At 46.6% G+C, this 16,751-nt stretch overlaps 1 protein-coding gene across 1 annotated transcript in view; it reads right to left on the bottom strand.

Moving 5' to 3' along the window:
* The window catches only part of REPS1 (RALBP1 associated Eps domain containing 1), a 566,482-nt gene that overhangs the window by 32,772 nt on the left and 516,959 nt on the right, over window positions 1-16,751 (bottom strand). Inside the window, 1 exon segment of the mRNA XM_029596463.1 lies at window positions 2,922-3,027. Coding sequence (XP_029452323.1) covers window positions 2,922-3,027 — 106 coding nt within the window.

The raw sequence follows: 16,751 nt of genomic DNA, 5'->3' as shown, positions 1-16,751 counted from the left end.
CATACTACGGAGAATGGGGTTTGAGGGATTTTACCTTCAAGCCATTAGTCTATTATATACGAACCCCAGGGCGGTGATTTAGGCCAATAGTGGGCTGTCCAGTCCATTTGTGGTCGCTAGGGGTACAAGACAGGGATGCCCGTTGTCCCCACTACTGTTTATATTACAATTGGAACCACTCATGTTAGCAATACACCAAAACAGGAATATCCGGGGAGTGAGATTGGGCCCGCAAATTTTTAAGGGGGTGGCTTTCGCGGACGACCTGCTGGTCTTATAACAGAACCCCGACGATCATTGCCGGTATTATTGGATACGATTGGGGAATTTGTCCGTTTCTCCGGATTACGTTTAAATGAGTCTAAATCCTCGGTCTTGGCTTACCCCAACACACTCCCCGCACAGTGGCAGGGGGATTTTCCTTTACAATGGGCCCAAGATAATTTATCATATTTGGGTATTAATCTTCCTGCGGATCCTGACCGTGTTTATCAGACTACTGTCCCACAGAGATTGCAGGCTACTATTGCACAGTTAGCGACATGGACCAAATTACCTCTGTCTCTGCTTGGCAGGATAAATCTATTTAAAATGATGATATTGCCTAGGTGGCTTTATCTCCTTCAAAATTTGACAATTCTCATATGACGGAAGGACTTACAGCGCTTGGAAGGAGTGCTAGGGAGATTTCTATGGAGGGGAGGGAAAGCACGTCTGCCATTATCCTGGTTGAAATCTAGGTGGGGAAGGGGCGGGCTGGGTGTGCAGGATTTGGCTTTATACAACATGGCTTGTAATCTGAGGCTTGTTAGGGATTGGCTGCTGGGTTCCTCTGCTTATGCCCCGTTCTATGCGGATGCTGCTTTGATGAACCCCATTGCGCCGGCTTATGCGGTACAATCTGTGTCGCCGGCAATCCCCTCGTTTAGAAAGACAACGAAGTTGGTGTGCCCACTTAGGCTAACATGAAGGCAGCTGATGCGACTTTTAAAGCTGCCGACATCCTGTGCCTATTTTTTCCCGGTGGTGGGAAACCCTGATTTTACTCCGGGGTCTCAATCCTCATCTTTTAGGGTCTGGACAGAGAGAGGTATCACGCATATGGGGCACATGTGGACAACCACGGGAGAAATACTTTCATTCAAGGATTTCCAGGCCCTTTATGGGTTCGGGATCATGCAAGCCTTCCCATATATGCAAATTGTCCACTATTTACGTGCGCTACCAGCTTCTTATAGCGATCCCTTGGTGTATCGGAGGCTGGACGAGCTTTTCCGGTTTGCGGAAAATAAGACACCTTCCTTATCTCAGTATTACCAACGCCTGAAAAAAGGGCTGGATGTGGATATATACCCCAAATTGGTCACCCGTTGGGTGAGGGATGGCGACTTTACTATCACCCAGGATATTTTGAGCGTGGGATTTGGGCAAATCTCCAAGATCTCCTCTAATATGTATTACAGGGAGTTGCAATTTAAATTTCTAAGTAGGGCATATATTTCCCCTCAAGTGGCCTCCCAATTAACTATAACATCGTCAGCGAACTGCTCCAGATGCCATGACAAGCTGGGGACGTTGTCCCATGCTTTTTGGACTTGCCCAGGGGTACAACGCTTCTGGCGCAAAGTGACAGATTATCTGGCGACGATATTAGATGTAGCATTCCCAGTTACCCCTTACTGGATGTTATTTGGTTGCATATCGCCCATTAGGATACGGGACCTGGGGTCACGTCTTCTATTACAAAAAGCCTGCTTAGTGGGGAAAAGGGTGATACTCTCAGTCTGGCGGTCGACAGAACCTCCGTCGTATTGGACCTGGAGGAATTTATTCCGTGCAATGACGACTATGGAATCTTTGGCTTCTCATGCATCGGCACGAGGCAGACGTCGCTTTCTGTCAGTGTGGCAGGCCTATCTGCAATCAATCTCCCATAGAGCATGAAGTCTTGTAGTGAATGATTAACTTTGTAGGTAGGCAATTGAATAATGGGATGGTGGTATATATCACTCTGTGTGGATAGGAGGTGGGGGGGGGGGGGGGGGGTTGTTCTGTACAGTTGTGAAGTATTGTATTTTTGGTCTGAGGAGAGATCAGATTCCACTCTCCTCAGTGTTGTACTTTGTATTGGAAACTCAATAAAAATTGTTTAAACATGAAATCGTCGGTTGAGTTAGCTGCAGCAATCAAAAAAGCAAACAGAATGTTAGGAATTATTAGGAAGGGAATGGTCATAATGCCTCTGTATCGCTCCATGGTAAGACCGCTGTCTACTGTACTGTGTACAATTCTGGTCACTGCATCTCAAAAAAGATATAGTTGCAATAGAGAAGGTACAGAGAAGGGTGAGCAAAATAATAAAGGGGATGGAACAGCTGAAGAGGTTAGGGCTGTTCAGCTTGGAGAAGAGACAGCTGAGTGGGGATACGATAGAGGTCTTTAAGATCATGAGAGATCTTGAATGAGTAGATGTGAATCGGTTATTTACACTTTCAGATAATAGAAGGACCAGGGGGCATTCCATGAAGTTAGCAAGTAGCACATTTAAGACTAATTGGAGAAAATTCTTTTTCATTCAATGCATAGTTAAGCTCTGGAATTTGTTGCCAGAAGATGTGGTTAGTGCAGTTAGTGTAACTGGGTTCAAAAAATTTTTTGATAAGTTCTTGGAGGAAAAGTCCATTAACTGCTATTAATCAAGTTTACTTAGGTAATAGCCACTGCTGTTAATTGCATCAATAGCATGCGATCTTCTTGGTGTTTGGTTACTTGCCAGGTTCTTGTGGCCTGGTTTGGCCTCTGTTGGAAACAGGACCCTTGGTCTGACCCAGCATGGCAATTTCTTATGTTCTTATGATAAAATCTTTCACATGTATAGTTTCGGTTTTCAACAGTACAAAGTCATTTTTAGGAGGAGTTACCTTTAATTGTTGCTGTAATTCACTATTCAATCTGGCCAAAACTGTATTGGTTTCCTTATTGCGTCTGATTGATGCCTGTATAGCTTTCTTGTCTTTCCCCACTGATCTGTGGATACAAGATGTTTAAAAATGCTTGATAACTTACAGCGATAACTGAGTCATAGTTTTCTTTTATTCTTGTTCAGTACCAATTTAGCTATGACATGACTAAACAGCAGCCGCATTTTGGAAGCTAGTACTTGGGTGTCTTGGTTAGAGTACAGGGATAGATTCCTCCCTTAGTATTTCTTGGGAGTATGATTCTGAACAACTTAGCCTCCCTGTACTCAGCTGGATTAAAAGCTTTGTGGAGGGCCAGCTGGATGGCTCAGTGGCAGTGTGGTATACTGCCATGCAGAGGCATCTGGGTCAATGCCCAGTTCAGGTGAACTGGACTGAGAATGTTGCACAAGCAGCTTTCACAGGGCCCAAGAATCATCACACAACAGCAATACCTAGTAGTTGGACTTAGTGCTGTACAGATGCAGAAAAGAGTGTCCCTGCAATGTGGTGCTTACAATCTAGTCTCATGATTGTAGGGTTTCAGAATAACCTCTGATGCATGGCGCTTGGCCAAGGGCGATCACTAAAATGACTGGACTAAAGCAAATTGAGAGGGGATATAAACTAGGGCAGGGCTGGCCAACCTATGGCATTGGAGCCACATGTGGGTCTTTCACATGTAAAATGTAGCACTTGCCCTCCTGCCCCATGTCAACTGGGCAGCACTGCTGAGGACAGAAAGTAAAAAGCTGAAGCAGGAAGCAAACAGCATAACAGAGTAGAGAAGAGCCATTCTGTTTCCTGCTCCACTTCCTCTGCAGTGCTGCTGATTGCCATAGAGATAGGGAGGGAGAAGTTGGAGCAGAGGCTTTTCTCTGTTCTTCCACCTCCCTTCCTGTCTGTAACCAGCAGCACTGGAGAGGAGAGGGCAAGATAGAAAAAAAGCAAGTCAGCTCCTTGTTCTAGCTCTCCCCATCCTGTCCACCCTCAACCTCACCTGCTTGGAGTAGAGGGCTCTTCTCTGCACATCCAAAGCAGAGTAGCTAGAGAGAACACTGTCTTATACAGCAGATCATAGTGCTCTCTGCTGACAGCAGTTACTTGAAGCTCCAGTCAGGCCAGAATAGGTTGTGACAAGGGAAAGTGGGAGAATGCAAGAGGTATGTTTGGGGTAGAGATTGCGAGAAATGGTGAATGTTGGGGGAGACGGGTATGAATGCTTGGGTGGGGAGCAGTGCAAGAGGGGATGAATGCTTGGAGAAGGGGCTGGCTCAAGAGGAGCTGTATGCTTCTGGGAGGCAGTGATGAGAAAAGAGTGAATACTGGAAGGGATGAGGAGGGGGATAATGCTGGGAAAAGGTGAGGAGAAAATGAATGTATTTGAAGTCTGCAATGGTAACTGGCTTGTCTAGCATCTTGTTCCTCCCCAAGGTCTATGCTGCCATGTGTTCTGCAGCAGGGGTGAGATGAGTATACAGAATGAGCAAGGGCCAGGAGTTCCATGAGAGCCATGTGGGAGGTAACATCATGTATGAAATAGTAAGAGAGTGAAGGGGGCACAAGAGTTAGGGATGTGATTAAAAGACATTCAAAAGAACTGGGGAAACGGCAGAGGGGTGGTTAGAAAGCCAGAAAGTGGGAGGGAGGCGAGTGTGTGATGGAAAGCCAGAGGTAAAGGAGGATGGGGAAAATATATGTGAAGGAAAGCCTTGAGATGGTGATTAGGGGATGTGGAGAAAGTGAAAGAGCCAGGGTGGGTAGGGCAGAGGTTGTGATCAGGGTGTGTGCGAAAGCCAGAAGTGGTGATGGGGGAGAGACAGAGTCACAGGCAGTAAAGGGTAGAGGTAGGATGAAAGAATAAGAGGTGAAGGGGGGAAGGGGAGAGGGGAGAGGGAAGGTAACAGAGCCAAGAGTAGTGATGGTAGGAGTGGAGGGGGGAATGAAATCCAGAAGTATGATGGGAATGGAAAGATGAGAGAAGGCCAGAGATGGTGATTGGGAGAGGTGAAAGATTTGAGACAGACACACAGAGGAGTGATGAAATGGAGGCAGGTGTTGTGACATTCAGAAGGGGTGATGGCAGAGGGTATATAAGAGCTACAGAGGAGGAGCAAGAGGGGGTGGGGTCAAAGGAGATAGAGAGAAGAGAGAATGGGGGCACAAGGATATTGGTGCTGGGCAGAGGATAGGGGAAGGAGAAAAAGCAGGTGGAGGGGGGCAGGGAGAAAAAGTGGAGGTCAGGATGGATAATAGTGCTTGGCAGAGACGGGAGGGTTAGGTATAAGAGGATGGATGGCAGATATGTTGGGGCTGCCAAGCTGCTGGCAGAAGGTGATGGGAAGTGGTTATGTTCGGCTACCAAGAGGCAGACTGGGTAGGACTGAGACAAAGACAGACAGACTGGTGGGAGGACTGAGAGAAACTGGTAGGCGTCAGCATGAGGAGGTGTGAGGGAGAGACGGTGGGAACAAGGTGGAATTGGATTGAGAGAAAACTGATGGAGACAGAGTGAGAAAATGAGTGTGTCACTGGTTGGAGGATAGAAAGGCTGGTAGGGTCCAGGGTAGGACTGAACTGAAAGATTGGTGGGGACTGTGTGGAGAATTGAGAAAGAGAGAACAACAGGTGGGAACAAGGTGGAAAGACTGATGAAGATTGGTCAAGTCAAAATGAGGAAAATGAAAGACAGAAAACAGACAGGTGGGGATAGGATGAGAGTACTGAGAGATGGAGATATGGGAGAAGAGAGGTCTCCAACAGGGATCCTCCTGCTCTTCAAATGACTTATCTTTTCCCCTCGTGCCTGATTCTTGAAAATATAAAGCTCTTTGGTACTATGCATTCTGGTTTTTTAGTTCTTGAAAGGTTGGCCACCCTAAACTAGAGCAATGAAGGTCTATGGTACCAGATTCCTAGTCTCAATTCCAATTAAGCTGGAAGCCAAAGAAGCAGGAGTAAAACTGCTGGGACAAAAAAAAAAAAAAAAAAAAGAAATCTTTGCACAAATATTGTAGCCATGTCAATTACTTTTAAATGTTGTATATACCAGTGGCACTATACTGAAAACATATTACCATGTGACACCCTTGGTCCGAGTTCCTTAGTCTTCTCCAAATCCTAGGAAAGTCCAGCTGAACCAGTGGCCTTCCAGGTCACAACCTCTTCTATACTCTATAAAAGAGAATGTGGGAAACTCCCATTTTGGTCACTCCTATGGCTAGAAAGCTGGACCTCAAATACAATCACCAGGCTTTGATGTGGTTCAACTACCTCACCAGTCCATAGTGTTTATCTGCTATGAAAAAGGTGAAGATGACAACAAATTCATTTGAATTCTCCCCCAGGAAAAGACCACAAAACTTCTAGATAATTTTGGGAAGAAGGTCTTTCAAAAGCTCAGTTATTTCTGCTCACATATCTATTCACCAGTACACTCATGACTGCATTCAAAAGCTGAAGCCTTTCCTACATTCTACTGACTAATTCAACTATTATCATTCCTGGATGCAGAAGAGGGCATCTGCCACCTACTCCGATCTCTCTATAAATCATTTGATTCTATTTCATATACCTCCTCAGCCTCACTGGAGCTAGAGCTGACATGGCTTCGGGAAAGCAGCATCCGCAAGGACATTCATGAGAAACTGGGGGACCTCCCATGCTGAGTGACTGTCTTCCCGGGAGACAGCCACTCAGATAAAAGTCCAAAATGTAGCAGTACAATTTTTCGATGGCTCCTGAACTGCCCTCTATGTCGAAACATCACTTCTACCCACATAAGCGACCATACTTCCACAGGTGGTCCTTCCAGTCTCTTCAACAGTACATCTACTACTGCCCCTTCATGCCACATCCCGCACAAGCCTCGACAAAGAATACAGTCAGCCGAAAACCATACACAGGTGCAGCCCACACCAGGGCCCAGTTTTTGATCCCTTCGAATAATCCATTCCCCTCTCTCCCAGTAGGGGAAGATCCAGCATTTTGTGGAGGGAGTGACATCATATCACCAAGGACGCCAGAGTCCTCTAAATTGTGCTTCTCTGGAGTACCAGTTGCTTTTCTTACAACCACAACCCTTCCACATTGTTCAGCGATCCATTTGGATCCGTCTCATCTGCACAGCTTCGTCTGTAAGTCCAATCACTTCTCTAACAAGTGACAGAGTCAATTCCCAGGCATCTCAACATGTGCGGTATTTCTATTTCTGATAATTCCTTATCCCCAAGAAAACAGGTGGATTGCGGCCCATTCTGGACTTGAGACACCTGAACCAAACATATACTCCAAGAGAATTGAAAATGAATACCTCAGTATGATTTTCTCTAACATATAGAAGGAATGGATGTGTGCCCTGAATATAAGAGAAGCATATGTTCATATACCTGTTCACCCTTCACATTTGCACTACTTCCGAAATGCCTCATGGTTGTGGTGGCTCATCTGCATCAGAAAGGAATACAAGTCCTGTATCTGTGATTAGCTAATCACAGCCAACTCCTGAGGGGAATTGCTTCCACTTCCAGTGCACAACGATTGGTCTTTCTGCACCACTCACAAGACTCCACTTCATATGAGTTTGGATAGATTCACTGCAGGAAAGAGCATTCTTGCATTCTGACTGAGCAAACACCAAGACATTGCTTATCTGCAGCTACTGTCCTTTTCATGCTTGACAGCCAGAAGGCTCCTCATGGTCTTCTGTCACATGGCTGCGGCCATCCATGTGGTTGCTGACCCATCTTCATATCTATCTCCAATGGGGTCTATGTATCCAGTGGTATCAACTATCTCTCCTCTTTGTTTCTGGTGTGAATTACAGTGACAATGAAACTAGAGTTGCAGTGGTGGTGGTTGTGCCCCTGAGTTCTCCACAAAGGAGCCCCTCTTTGCTTGCTCCCCTACCAAGTGGTACTGGCGACGGATGCCTCCACCAAAGGATGGGGCTCATACAACGGAACTTTTCAAACCAAGGGCATCTGGTCTCTTCAGGAGAGTCGTTGTCAAATCAATCTACTGGAGTTGAGAGCAATCAAACACTCTAGCAGTGTTCATGCATCTCCTTCAGGGAAAAAGCATCCTGATTCAAATCAACAACCAAGTTGCCATGTTTTACATCAACAAGCAAGGAGTAACAGGATCATGACCTCTTTGCTAGGAAGCCCTAAAAATCTGGGATTAGGCGGAAAGAAATCAAGCTATTCTACAGGCCACCTACTTGCCAGCATCTCCAACATGTTGGCAGACAGACTCAGTATTGTTTTATCGACCACACAAGTCATCTACAGCAGTCGGTAGCAGATGAACTATTCAGCTTAAGGGGTCTGCTGTTGGTGGACCTTTTTGCATCACAACAGAATGCAAAATTAAATCAATTTTGTTCAGTTCTGCCAAACAATATCAGACTAGCTCAGGATGCTTTCCTCCTAGATTGGAGACAAATACTTTTCCACCATTACTGCTTATCTCCAGCACAGTGCAAGAAGGTTCTTCAGGATCGTACTTGGCTAATCTTCATAGCCATAGCATGGCCCAGGCAGATCTGGTTTGCACACCTCTTATAATTTTCCAGCAGTCCTCCTACACAACTGGGAGTAGACCCTGCATTAACAACTCAGGAAGACAGGACATATCATCCCAACCTTTCGGCGGCCCGCTCCTTCACAGCTTGGAATGTTGAGTGCTCAGTGATCACAGATCTCACTTACCTACAGAGATTATGTTATACTAGTCTCATGTAGAAAGCCTTCTATTAGAAGAAATTATGCCTTCAAATGGAATACAAATGCTGTCAACAGAACTCTTTAGACTGATTTTCTTGCAAATCCAAGCATCTGTTCCAATACCTGCCGCCATATTTCTGACTCAGGTCTTGCCAACTCTTCGTTGCACGTGCACCTCAGTGCTCTAGCAGATAGCAAATCAATCTTGTACTCATCTACTGATATCTCATTTCATGAAAGGTTACTATGGCATGTCAAGACCCCAACATAAAAGCACTTGTTTCATTGGACCAGCCTGTTGTCTTTTCACTTTAGAAGTCAGCTTCTCTAAAGTATTTGACATGGAAGATGGTTCTTTGTCACAATGATTTCAGTTAGAAGAGACAGTGAACTCCAAGCTCCTCGTCCAATCTCCTCCAAACATGCAGAGTCATTCTCCATACTCATTCATTAAGAATCCACCAACTACCCACTCATACTCATCACCATATTATCATCCTTCACAACTGTATCATATTTATTATTTTGCTATACAACTATATTATTTGATGCAATTGGCTGAAATGTAAAGATTTCTTGTTCAATTTCTCCCCCTTTCCAGATCCTAGTTAATTTTCCCTGTTTTATGTAACTTTCGCACATCCATATTATTGTTTTACTGTATATGAAGTTTGAATTGGGAATATTGTTACTATGTTACTCTCTGCCTTACACACATTGTTAATTGTAAACCGGTTTGATGTGATGCTAGTCATGAAACTCGGTATAACAAAAATAATAAATAAATAAATTTGAAGTTTCTGTCAATGGCTGTCTCGGCATTCCATATCAACCAACCATATTGCCTACCTTCTTTCCAAGGCCCCATGAGCTCTCTTGGATTGGAATGGGGCCTGGGAAAAAAGGTAGGTAGTATGATGGCTTGATTGAGATGAAACTCTGAAATTACCTTAGGTAAGAATTTAGGGTGAGTGCGGAGTACTGCCCGGTCCTGCAGAAGTTTAGTGTAAGGTGGGTAGGTAACTAGAGCCTGTAATTCACTAACTCTGCAAGCGGAAGTGATTGCCAAAAGTAAAATCACTTTCCATGTGAGATATCGAAGTTCACAGGTTTGAAGAGACTCGAATGGTGGTTTCATGAGCTGACCCCAAAACTAGGTTGAGGTCCCAAGAAGGGGCCGGAGGACGCAGAGGAGGCTTGAGGTGAAGCAAGCCCTTCAAAAAACGTGTTATGGGAACATCCCCGACACCTTTATGGAAAGTGGCTACCGCACTGACATGCATCCTGATGGAGGAAGTTTTTAGACCTGACTCTGACAATTGCCAGAGATAGTCCAGAAACTTCGTGATTGGACAGGTAAAGGGGTCAAGGGCCTGAGAAGAGCACCATGACGTAAACCTGGTCCATTTGTAAGAATATGATTTTCTCGTGGAAGGCTTCCATGAAGCAATCAGGACACGGGAAACTGGTTCAGAAAGGTTAAGTGGCTGAAGGATTAACCTTTCAACATCCATGCCGTCAGGGACAAGGCTTGAAGACTGGGGGTGGCGGAGGCACCCTTCGTTTTGAGTGATTAGAAGCGGGTCCTTTCCCAAGGGAATGTGCCTGCGAATAGAGAGATCCTGAAGTATTGGAAATCACACTTGGTGCGGCCAGTGGGGTGCTATCAGGATCATGGTTAACTTGTCCTGACGTAACTTCACGAGAGTCTTCGAGAGAAGTGGAAGTGGAGGGAATGCATATAGGAGACCGGTTGGCCCATGATAGGGAGAATGCGTCTCTTGGCTGAAAGTGTTGGCTGCGAGTGAGAGAGAGCAGAAGCTGTCTACTTTGCGATTTTGAGGGGACGCAAAGATGTCTATTTGAGGATAACCCCCCATTGGTGGAAGATCGAGTTCGCTACTGAGGGATTGAGAGACCACTCGTGCAGTTGAAAGGTGCCACTCCCGGCAAGTAGGTGGCCCTGAGGTACATCGAGTGGGAGAGGGCCTGTGCCCATATCTCTGCAGCTTCCTGACACAGAAGGTAGGAGCCCCTCCCTCCCTGTTTGTTGATGTACTACATGGCCACCTGGCTGTCCGTCTGGATCAGATGACTCGATTGGAGAGGCGATCCTGAAATACCCTGAGAACATATCTGATTGCTTGCAGCTCCAGGAAATTGATTTGATGTTTGGCTTCCTCTGGAGACCAAGATTCCTTGTGACTGCAGATCGACCACGTGGGCTCCTCATCCGAGGTTGGACGCTTCGGTGGTGAGAGTTATTTGAGGGTTTGGAGGCCTAGAAGGGCAAGCCTTGGAGGAGATTGACCCTGATTTCTCCACCAGGTGAGTGACTGCCGGAGTGAGTCAGTTATGTGGACAATGGTCGACAGGGGCTGAATGGATTGAGTCCATTGTGACCTTAGAATCCACTGCATGACTCTCATGGCCAAGCGGGCCATTGGGGTGACCTGAACTGAGGACGCCATGTGTCCTAGGAGGATGAGAAAGCGGTGTGCAGTCTTGGAATGCTGAGACTACAGCTGGTGTGCAAGAGACACGAGAGTGAGAGCTCACTGTCGAGGCAGAAAGCCTTTGCCTGCAAAGTGTCCAAGTCTGCCCAATGAACAATAAGGTTTGAGATGGGACCAAGTAGGATTTGTCGTAGTTGACGAGAAATCCGAGTGAAATTAGTGTGTAAAGTAAGTTGCAGGGATGACAGAGCAGCTTGCTGAATGGGAGCCCTGATTAACCAATCGTCTAGATAGGGGTAGACGTGAACACCTTGAGTCCTGAGGAAGGCTGCAACTATGACGAGGCATTTTGTGAAGACTCGTGGTGCAGACGCGAGGCCGAATGGAAGCACTCGGTAATGATAGTGCTTGGGGCCTACTAGAAACCTTAGGTATTTGCGATGAGATGGAATTATCGCAATATGAGTGTATGCATCCTGGAGGTCTAGAGAGCAGAGCCAGTCTCCTCTTTGAAAAGAGGAAGAAGAGAGCCCAAGGTTACCATTTTCAACTTCTCTCACTGAAGGTACTTGAGGGCACGTAGATCCAGAATTGGACGAACGCCTCCCGATTTTTTGGGGATTAGAAAGTATCGGGAATAGAACCCTAGGCCTTGCTGAAAGTAGGGCACTGGGGTTCTATTGCCTTGGACTGGAGGAGGAGGGAGACTTCCTGTTCCAGAAGGATGGAGTGATCGGATGTTCTCCACGTCGGAAGATGTGGGGAGTCCGGTGGAATGGAAAGTTCAGATGAAAACCTTGAGCAATTATCGCTAGGGTCCCACTGGTCTGAAGTGATTGAGTGCCACATGTTGTTGAAATGGCACAATCGACCTCCCACTGGTATGTGGGGCAATGGAAGCTGGCTGCTGCTCTCTATGCAGTAGTCAAAACCGGAAGCAGGGCCCTGCTGAGGAGCTGTTTGTGGGTTTTTGTTTTCGTGTCTGACGAGACTGGGCTTTTTGAAAACGGTCTCGTAGAACGAGTTCTAGTTGGTGGCAGGTAGGACTTAGAGTCCTTCAGGAAGGGCTGTTTGAAGAGTACTCAGAAGGCATCAGAGAGCTGTCTTAGGGTCTCATGATGGTCCTTGAGTTCCGCCACTGTTCGTTGAATCTGCTCGCCAAAGAGATTATCTCCTACACAAGGCAGGTTGGATAATCTGTCTTGTACTTCAGGGCGAAGGTCGGAAGATTTGAGCCAAGTCCATCGTCTTGCTGAGGATAGCAGCTGCAGATACCCTGGTAGCAGTGTCAAAGATAATCGTAAGATGATCTGATCTCATGCTTCCCTGCCTCAAAACCCTTATTTACTAGGGTTTGGAGTTGCTCTTGAAATTGCTGAGGCAGGGAGTCTGTTAAGTCTTGTATCTGCTTAAATAAGACCCTATTATATTGGATCATATAGAGCTGATAAGAGGTAATTCTGGAGATGAGCATTGATCCCTGGAAGGCATGGCAACCAATGGCATCTAGAAATTTCTGTTCCTTGCCTGGGGGAAAGGAAGTATGAGGTTTTGATCTCCTTGCTCTTTTCTGGGCAGATTCGACAACCACAGATTGGTGATCCAATTGAGGTTTGTGAAAGCCTGGAGTTGACTGAACGAGATAGGTGGTGTCAGCTTTCCTGTGGACTGGAGCCACAGAGCCAGGATGTTCCCAGTTCTTTTTGAGGGAGATCCAGAAGAAACCTGGTGGATAGGATGGAGGTTATTTCCTTGGGAGCATCCAGGATTTGTAATAGCTCCATCATTTGATGCCTATCATCTTGTTCAGTCTGCAATTGGAAGGGAACCAATTCAGACATCTCCTTCACAAAATTTATAAAGGAAAGGTCCTCTGGAGGAGAACACTCTCTGCTTTCAGTAGGTGAAGGTGGTGAAGGCAAATCATCGGTGTCTGGTGAAGAATGATCAGTCCAGCTGTCGTAGGGATCAGCACCTGCTCCTCTAGGGACTAGAAAAGGATGGGGCGGTGGGATCCCTGAATGTTCTGGTCGAGGCTCCGAAGGAATAACTGGAGGCACCGATGAAGGCATCGAAGGCACCGGCGCAGGCATCAAGGGCATCGATGAATGGCTCAGTGGTGCCGATGGATGCGTCGGCACCGATGGGTGGATTGGGTGGCACCGGACGATCGGCATCGATGGCTGAGGCATCGGCAGAACTCCCGATGGAGGGATGTGGAATGGTGTTTCTCCACCCGATGACAAAGCAAGCGGGGGGGGGGGCACCGGAACCATCGGTGACTCAGGGTTCATCAGTGGAAAAGCGGCCATGTGGCGCTTCGATCCTCGAGAGCAGAGGTGCCAACGCTGCTGGAATCGGGTCGTGGTCGGTTCCACAATCGGTATCGGTGTCGGAGGAACCTGGAGTCGATGCATCGCCTTGTCGATGGCCTCCTGAACCATCCGGTCCAGTTCTTCTCGGAGACCTGGAGCAAGCAGCCCCGGCTCTGGAACAGAAGAAGGTGGCAGAGGCATAGCCAGAGGGACCACCGTTAAAGGCGGAGTCGCGGCTCCCGATATCCTGTCCAGGTGAGGGTTGCCTCGGTGACCCGTGTCGCCGAAAAGGTCGGTGCCTTTTCTGGACGGTGGTTTCTTCGACAGCGGCTCGTATGATGGCAAGGTCGATGATTTCGCTCCCTCGATGGTCCGAGACTTTCGATGCCGGTCGCGATGTTTATCTCTACGATCCCCTCGATCCTGAGGGGGAGTAGAGAGTGTCAAAGGCTGAGAAGTCGTCGATGCCGGACAGTCACCGGCCGAAGGTAGATGCTGGCGCGAAGTTGACGTGCCGGCTTTGTCGACGTCAATGCAATAGCGTCTGTTGTTTGAGCACGGAAGAGAAGTTCCATTTTCCTCCATTCTAGCCATGTGATCTTTTGGTGTCATGAGGGCACATTGGGTGCAGGTTAGGACATCGTGATCACATCCAAGACACATTACACAGACTTTGTGAGGGTCTGTGATGGACATGGAGCGATTACAGTCCGGGCACCGGCGGAACCCCCGACACCATGGCCACGAAAAATTTAGTCGCGGTACGGTCGATGGCCAGTAGGCTGCGAGGTGCCAAACTCGACGGTAATCGACGGGAAACGGGTAAAAAACTTACCGGACTACCATACCCGCGGCTTGAAAAAGTTGAAGGAGGGAGCCCTGTGGGGTAAATTAAATTTTAGTAATTCCGTGAGGAAAATTCCTGTCAGGAATCTCTGCAGAGCTCCTTAACGCGTGGCTACTGCCGCGCAGAAAAAAGAAGACTGAAGAGGGACCCCTGCTGGATGCAGGGTTAGTGCCATGCTGGGCATGCCCAGTAGGGGCCAGTCAAAGTTCTGGAAACTTTGACAGAAGTGTTCCGTGATTGGGCTCCATCCTGTGATGTCACCCATATGTGAGGACTACCATCCTGCTTCTCCTGTGAGAAAAGGCTTATATACCACCTTTCTAATTCACTATTGCTAGGGATCACACCCTGGAGGGGAAAGAGAGGAAGTGTTTGCACCTTTTTCACACTAAATCTCAGGGTGATTACAACTAAAAAGTTTCCCAGGTATGTTCCTTCCTGGCACCTGGGATGCAAGTGTCTGTGGGGCAGGGGGAGCCAGGGTCATATACAGGAACTGGGAGCTCCAGAGCTGCCTGCTGATGCCATTGCTACCAAAGGAGCTTGTGCTCATCTGTGCTAAAACTGAGATATCCAAAAGAGGGACTAAGGAAGAACTCTGCCAACCTGGGAACCATTACTAGTGGGTAGGATTTAGGATTATTAAAGATCAGGCACTTTTTTTTTTGGGGGGGGGGGGGGGGGGGAATGGGCAGGAGGAGGGAGATGCTGGGCAGTGTAGACAAGAGGATGGGGTGAGATTCTGGGCAGTGGATGAGGGGAGACACCCTGTCCAAAAGACAGGGCAGATAAAATGGGGTGAGGAAAAAGAGAGGGATAGTCATTAATGGTACACCCATTAGTTGTGCTATTGGATGTACATAGCATTTTGCAATAATGTTGTATTCAGATACAAGTTCTTTCCTAAAAGAGCTTACAGGCTAAGAAGCTGAGCAGAGCATGAGGAGGGAGAGGGGGAGGGGGGGAGAGTGAGAGAGAGAGAGAGAGAGAGAAGGAGAGAGACAGGCAGTTGCAAACTAGGACCATGAGAAGGTCTGACATCATCAGACTAGGGTTAGCCAGGAATGGAGGTAATAGGAGAGGCAGATGAAAAAATAGGATTGTCACATCCCCCAGGTCAATCAAAACAGGTTTGATCCAGTTATACTTTTGTCCGTGACCTACCAGTGCATGCATAGAGTTACAGTTCTGATTTTCATAAGACAATTAGAACCACAACTCCATTCATGCAGTGGAGGGAGGGGGTGAAATCAAGAACTAGATTTCTACACGTACAACAAGATCTACATATAAAGTTCAGCTGGATGTCCCTTCTTCCTCAAGCCAAATTATCCTCCACTAGAAATAGAGCCATCTCCATCATCGGCCCAAAATTATGGAACGCACTACCTCAACACCCTCAATTCGCAAGAAAACTTTAAATCTTTTAAAAAAGATCTCAAAGATTGGTTACTCTCACAGTCGTACAATGGCTGCTCACCTAATGACAATTGAACATAATCTGTTTTCATATCCACCTTCACGTTCCTTTTTATGCCTGCAATCCCCTCCTTCTGTATTCCGTCCTGTCCTACAGAAACCTTTTTCTCTTTAAACGGTGTCAACCGTCTACTTCAAGTGTTGCTTACACTAATAACTATTGTTCAATGTATGGGTCAATGTATTTATTGACTTTTTAAGTTATGTTCTGATTCATTCTCTTTACACTGTTATGAATTTAAATGTAACTGGTTTGGTTATAATGTAAACCGGAGTGAAGGCTATGTCAGCTGTACCTCGGTATATAAACAATGCTAAATAAATAAAAATAGATCAGTCTGTTTGGTTGACCTGGGTGAGGTGGTAATACTTTAAGAAAAAAAATCAATTTATTTCAACTATGTGACTTTAGAGAGTTTAGGTTATTTTATGCATGTTAAATTACGGTAGTTTTTAATGTTCTAGGCAGAATCACTAAAAGGCTGGTGAGCTGGGTGATTGCCTGAGGCACTACTAAACATGGAGACCTGATTCTAGGTGTATAACTGACATCAGATAGATGGCAGTGCTTTCCTTGTTTAACTATGCTTTGCAATATTTAGGAACTGAATGTTTTAAATTATTTTTGCATTGTTGACCTGCAGGTGGGTATTATGTACATACACTAACTTTTGCATCTCTTCTCAGTTCTGCCCATCTCCCTGAAATTCATAATTCAAATGTGGGTGGTCTGTAATAAGGCTGCCCCTCTCCCCCGAGACATCCCCAATGCCCAGACCTTGCTGAGCCACTTCCCTGCCAGGGAGAAGGAGTACTTACCTCCTGCTGTCTTGTCCATCACTGTCAAAATGGTGCCAGCTCATCCCTGCTTCACACTTTGACCTGCATATGGACAAAACATGAGGTGGCAGTGAGCTGACATGATTTTGGCAGCATTTGGGAAGAAGCAGGAGGTAAGCACCTCTCCT

The sequence above is a fragment of the Rhinatrema bivittatum genome, chromosome 3 (assembly GCF_901001135.1).
Source record: "Rhinatrema bivittatum chromosome 3, aRhiBiv1.1, whole genome shotgun sequence".
NCBI classification, from domain to species: Eukaryota; Metazoa; Chordata; class Amphibia; order Gymnophiona; family Rhinatrematidae; genus Rhinatrema; species Rhinatrema bivittatum.
Note: the sequence above shows the minus strand (reverse complement) of the source record. Positions and strands in the feature narration are given on the sequence as shown.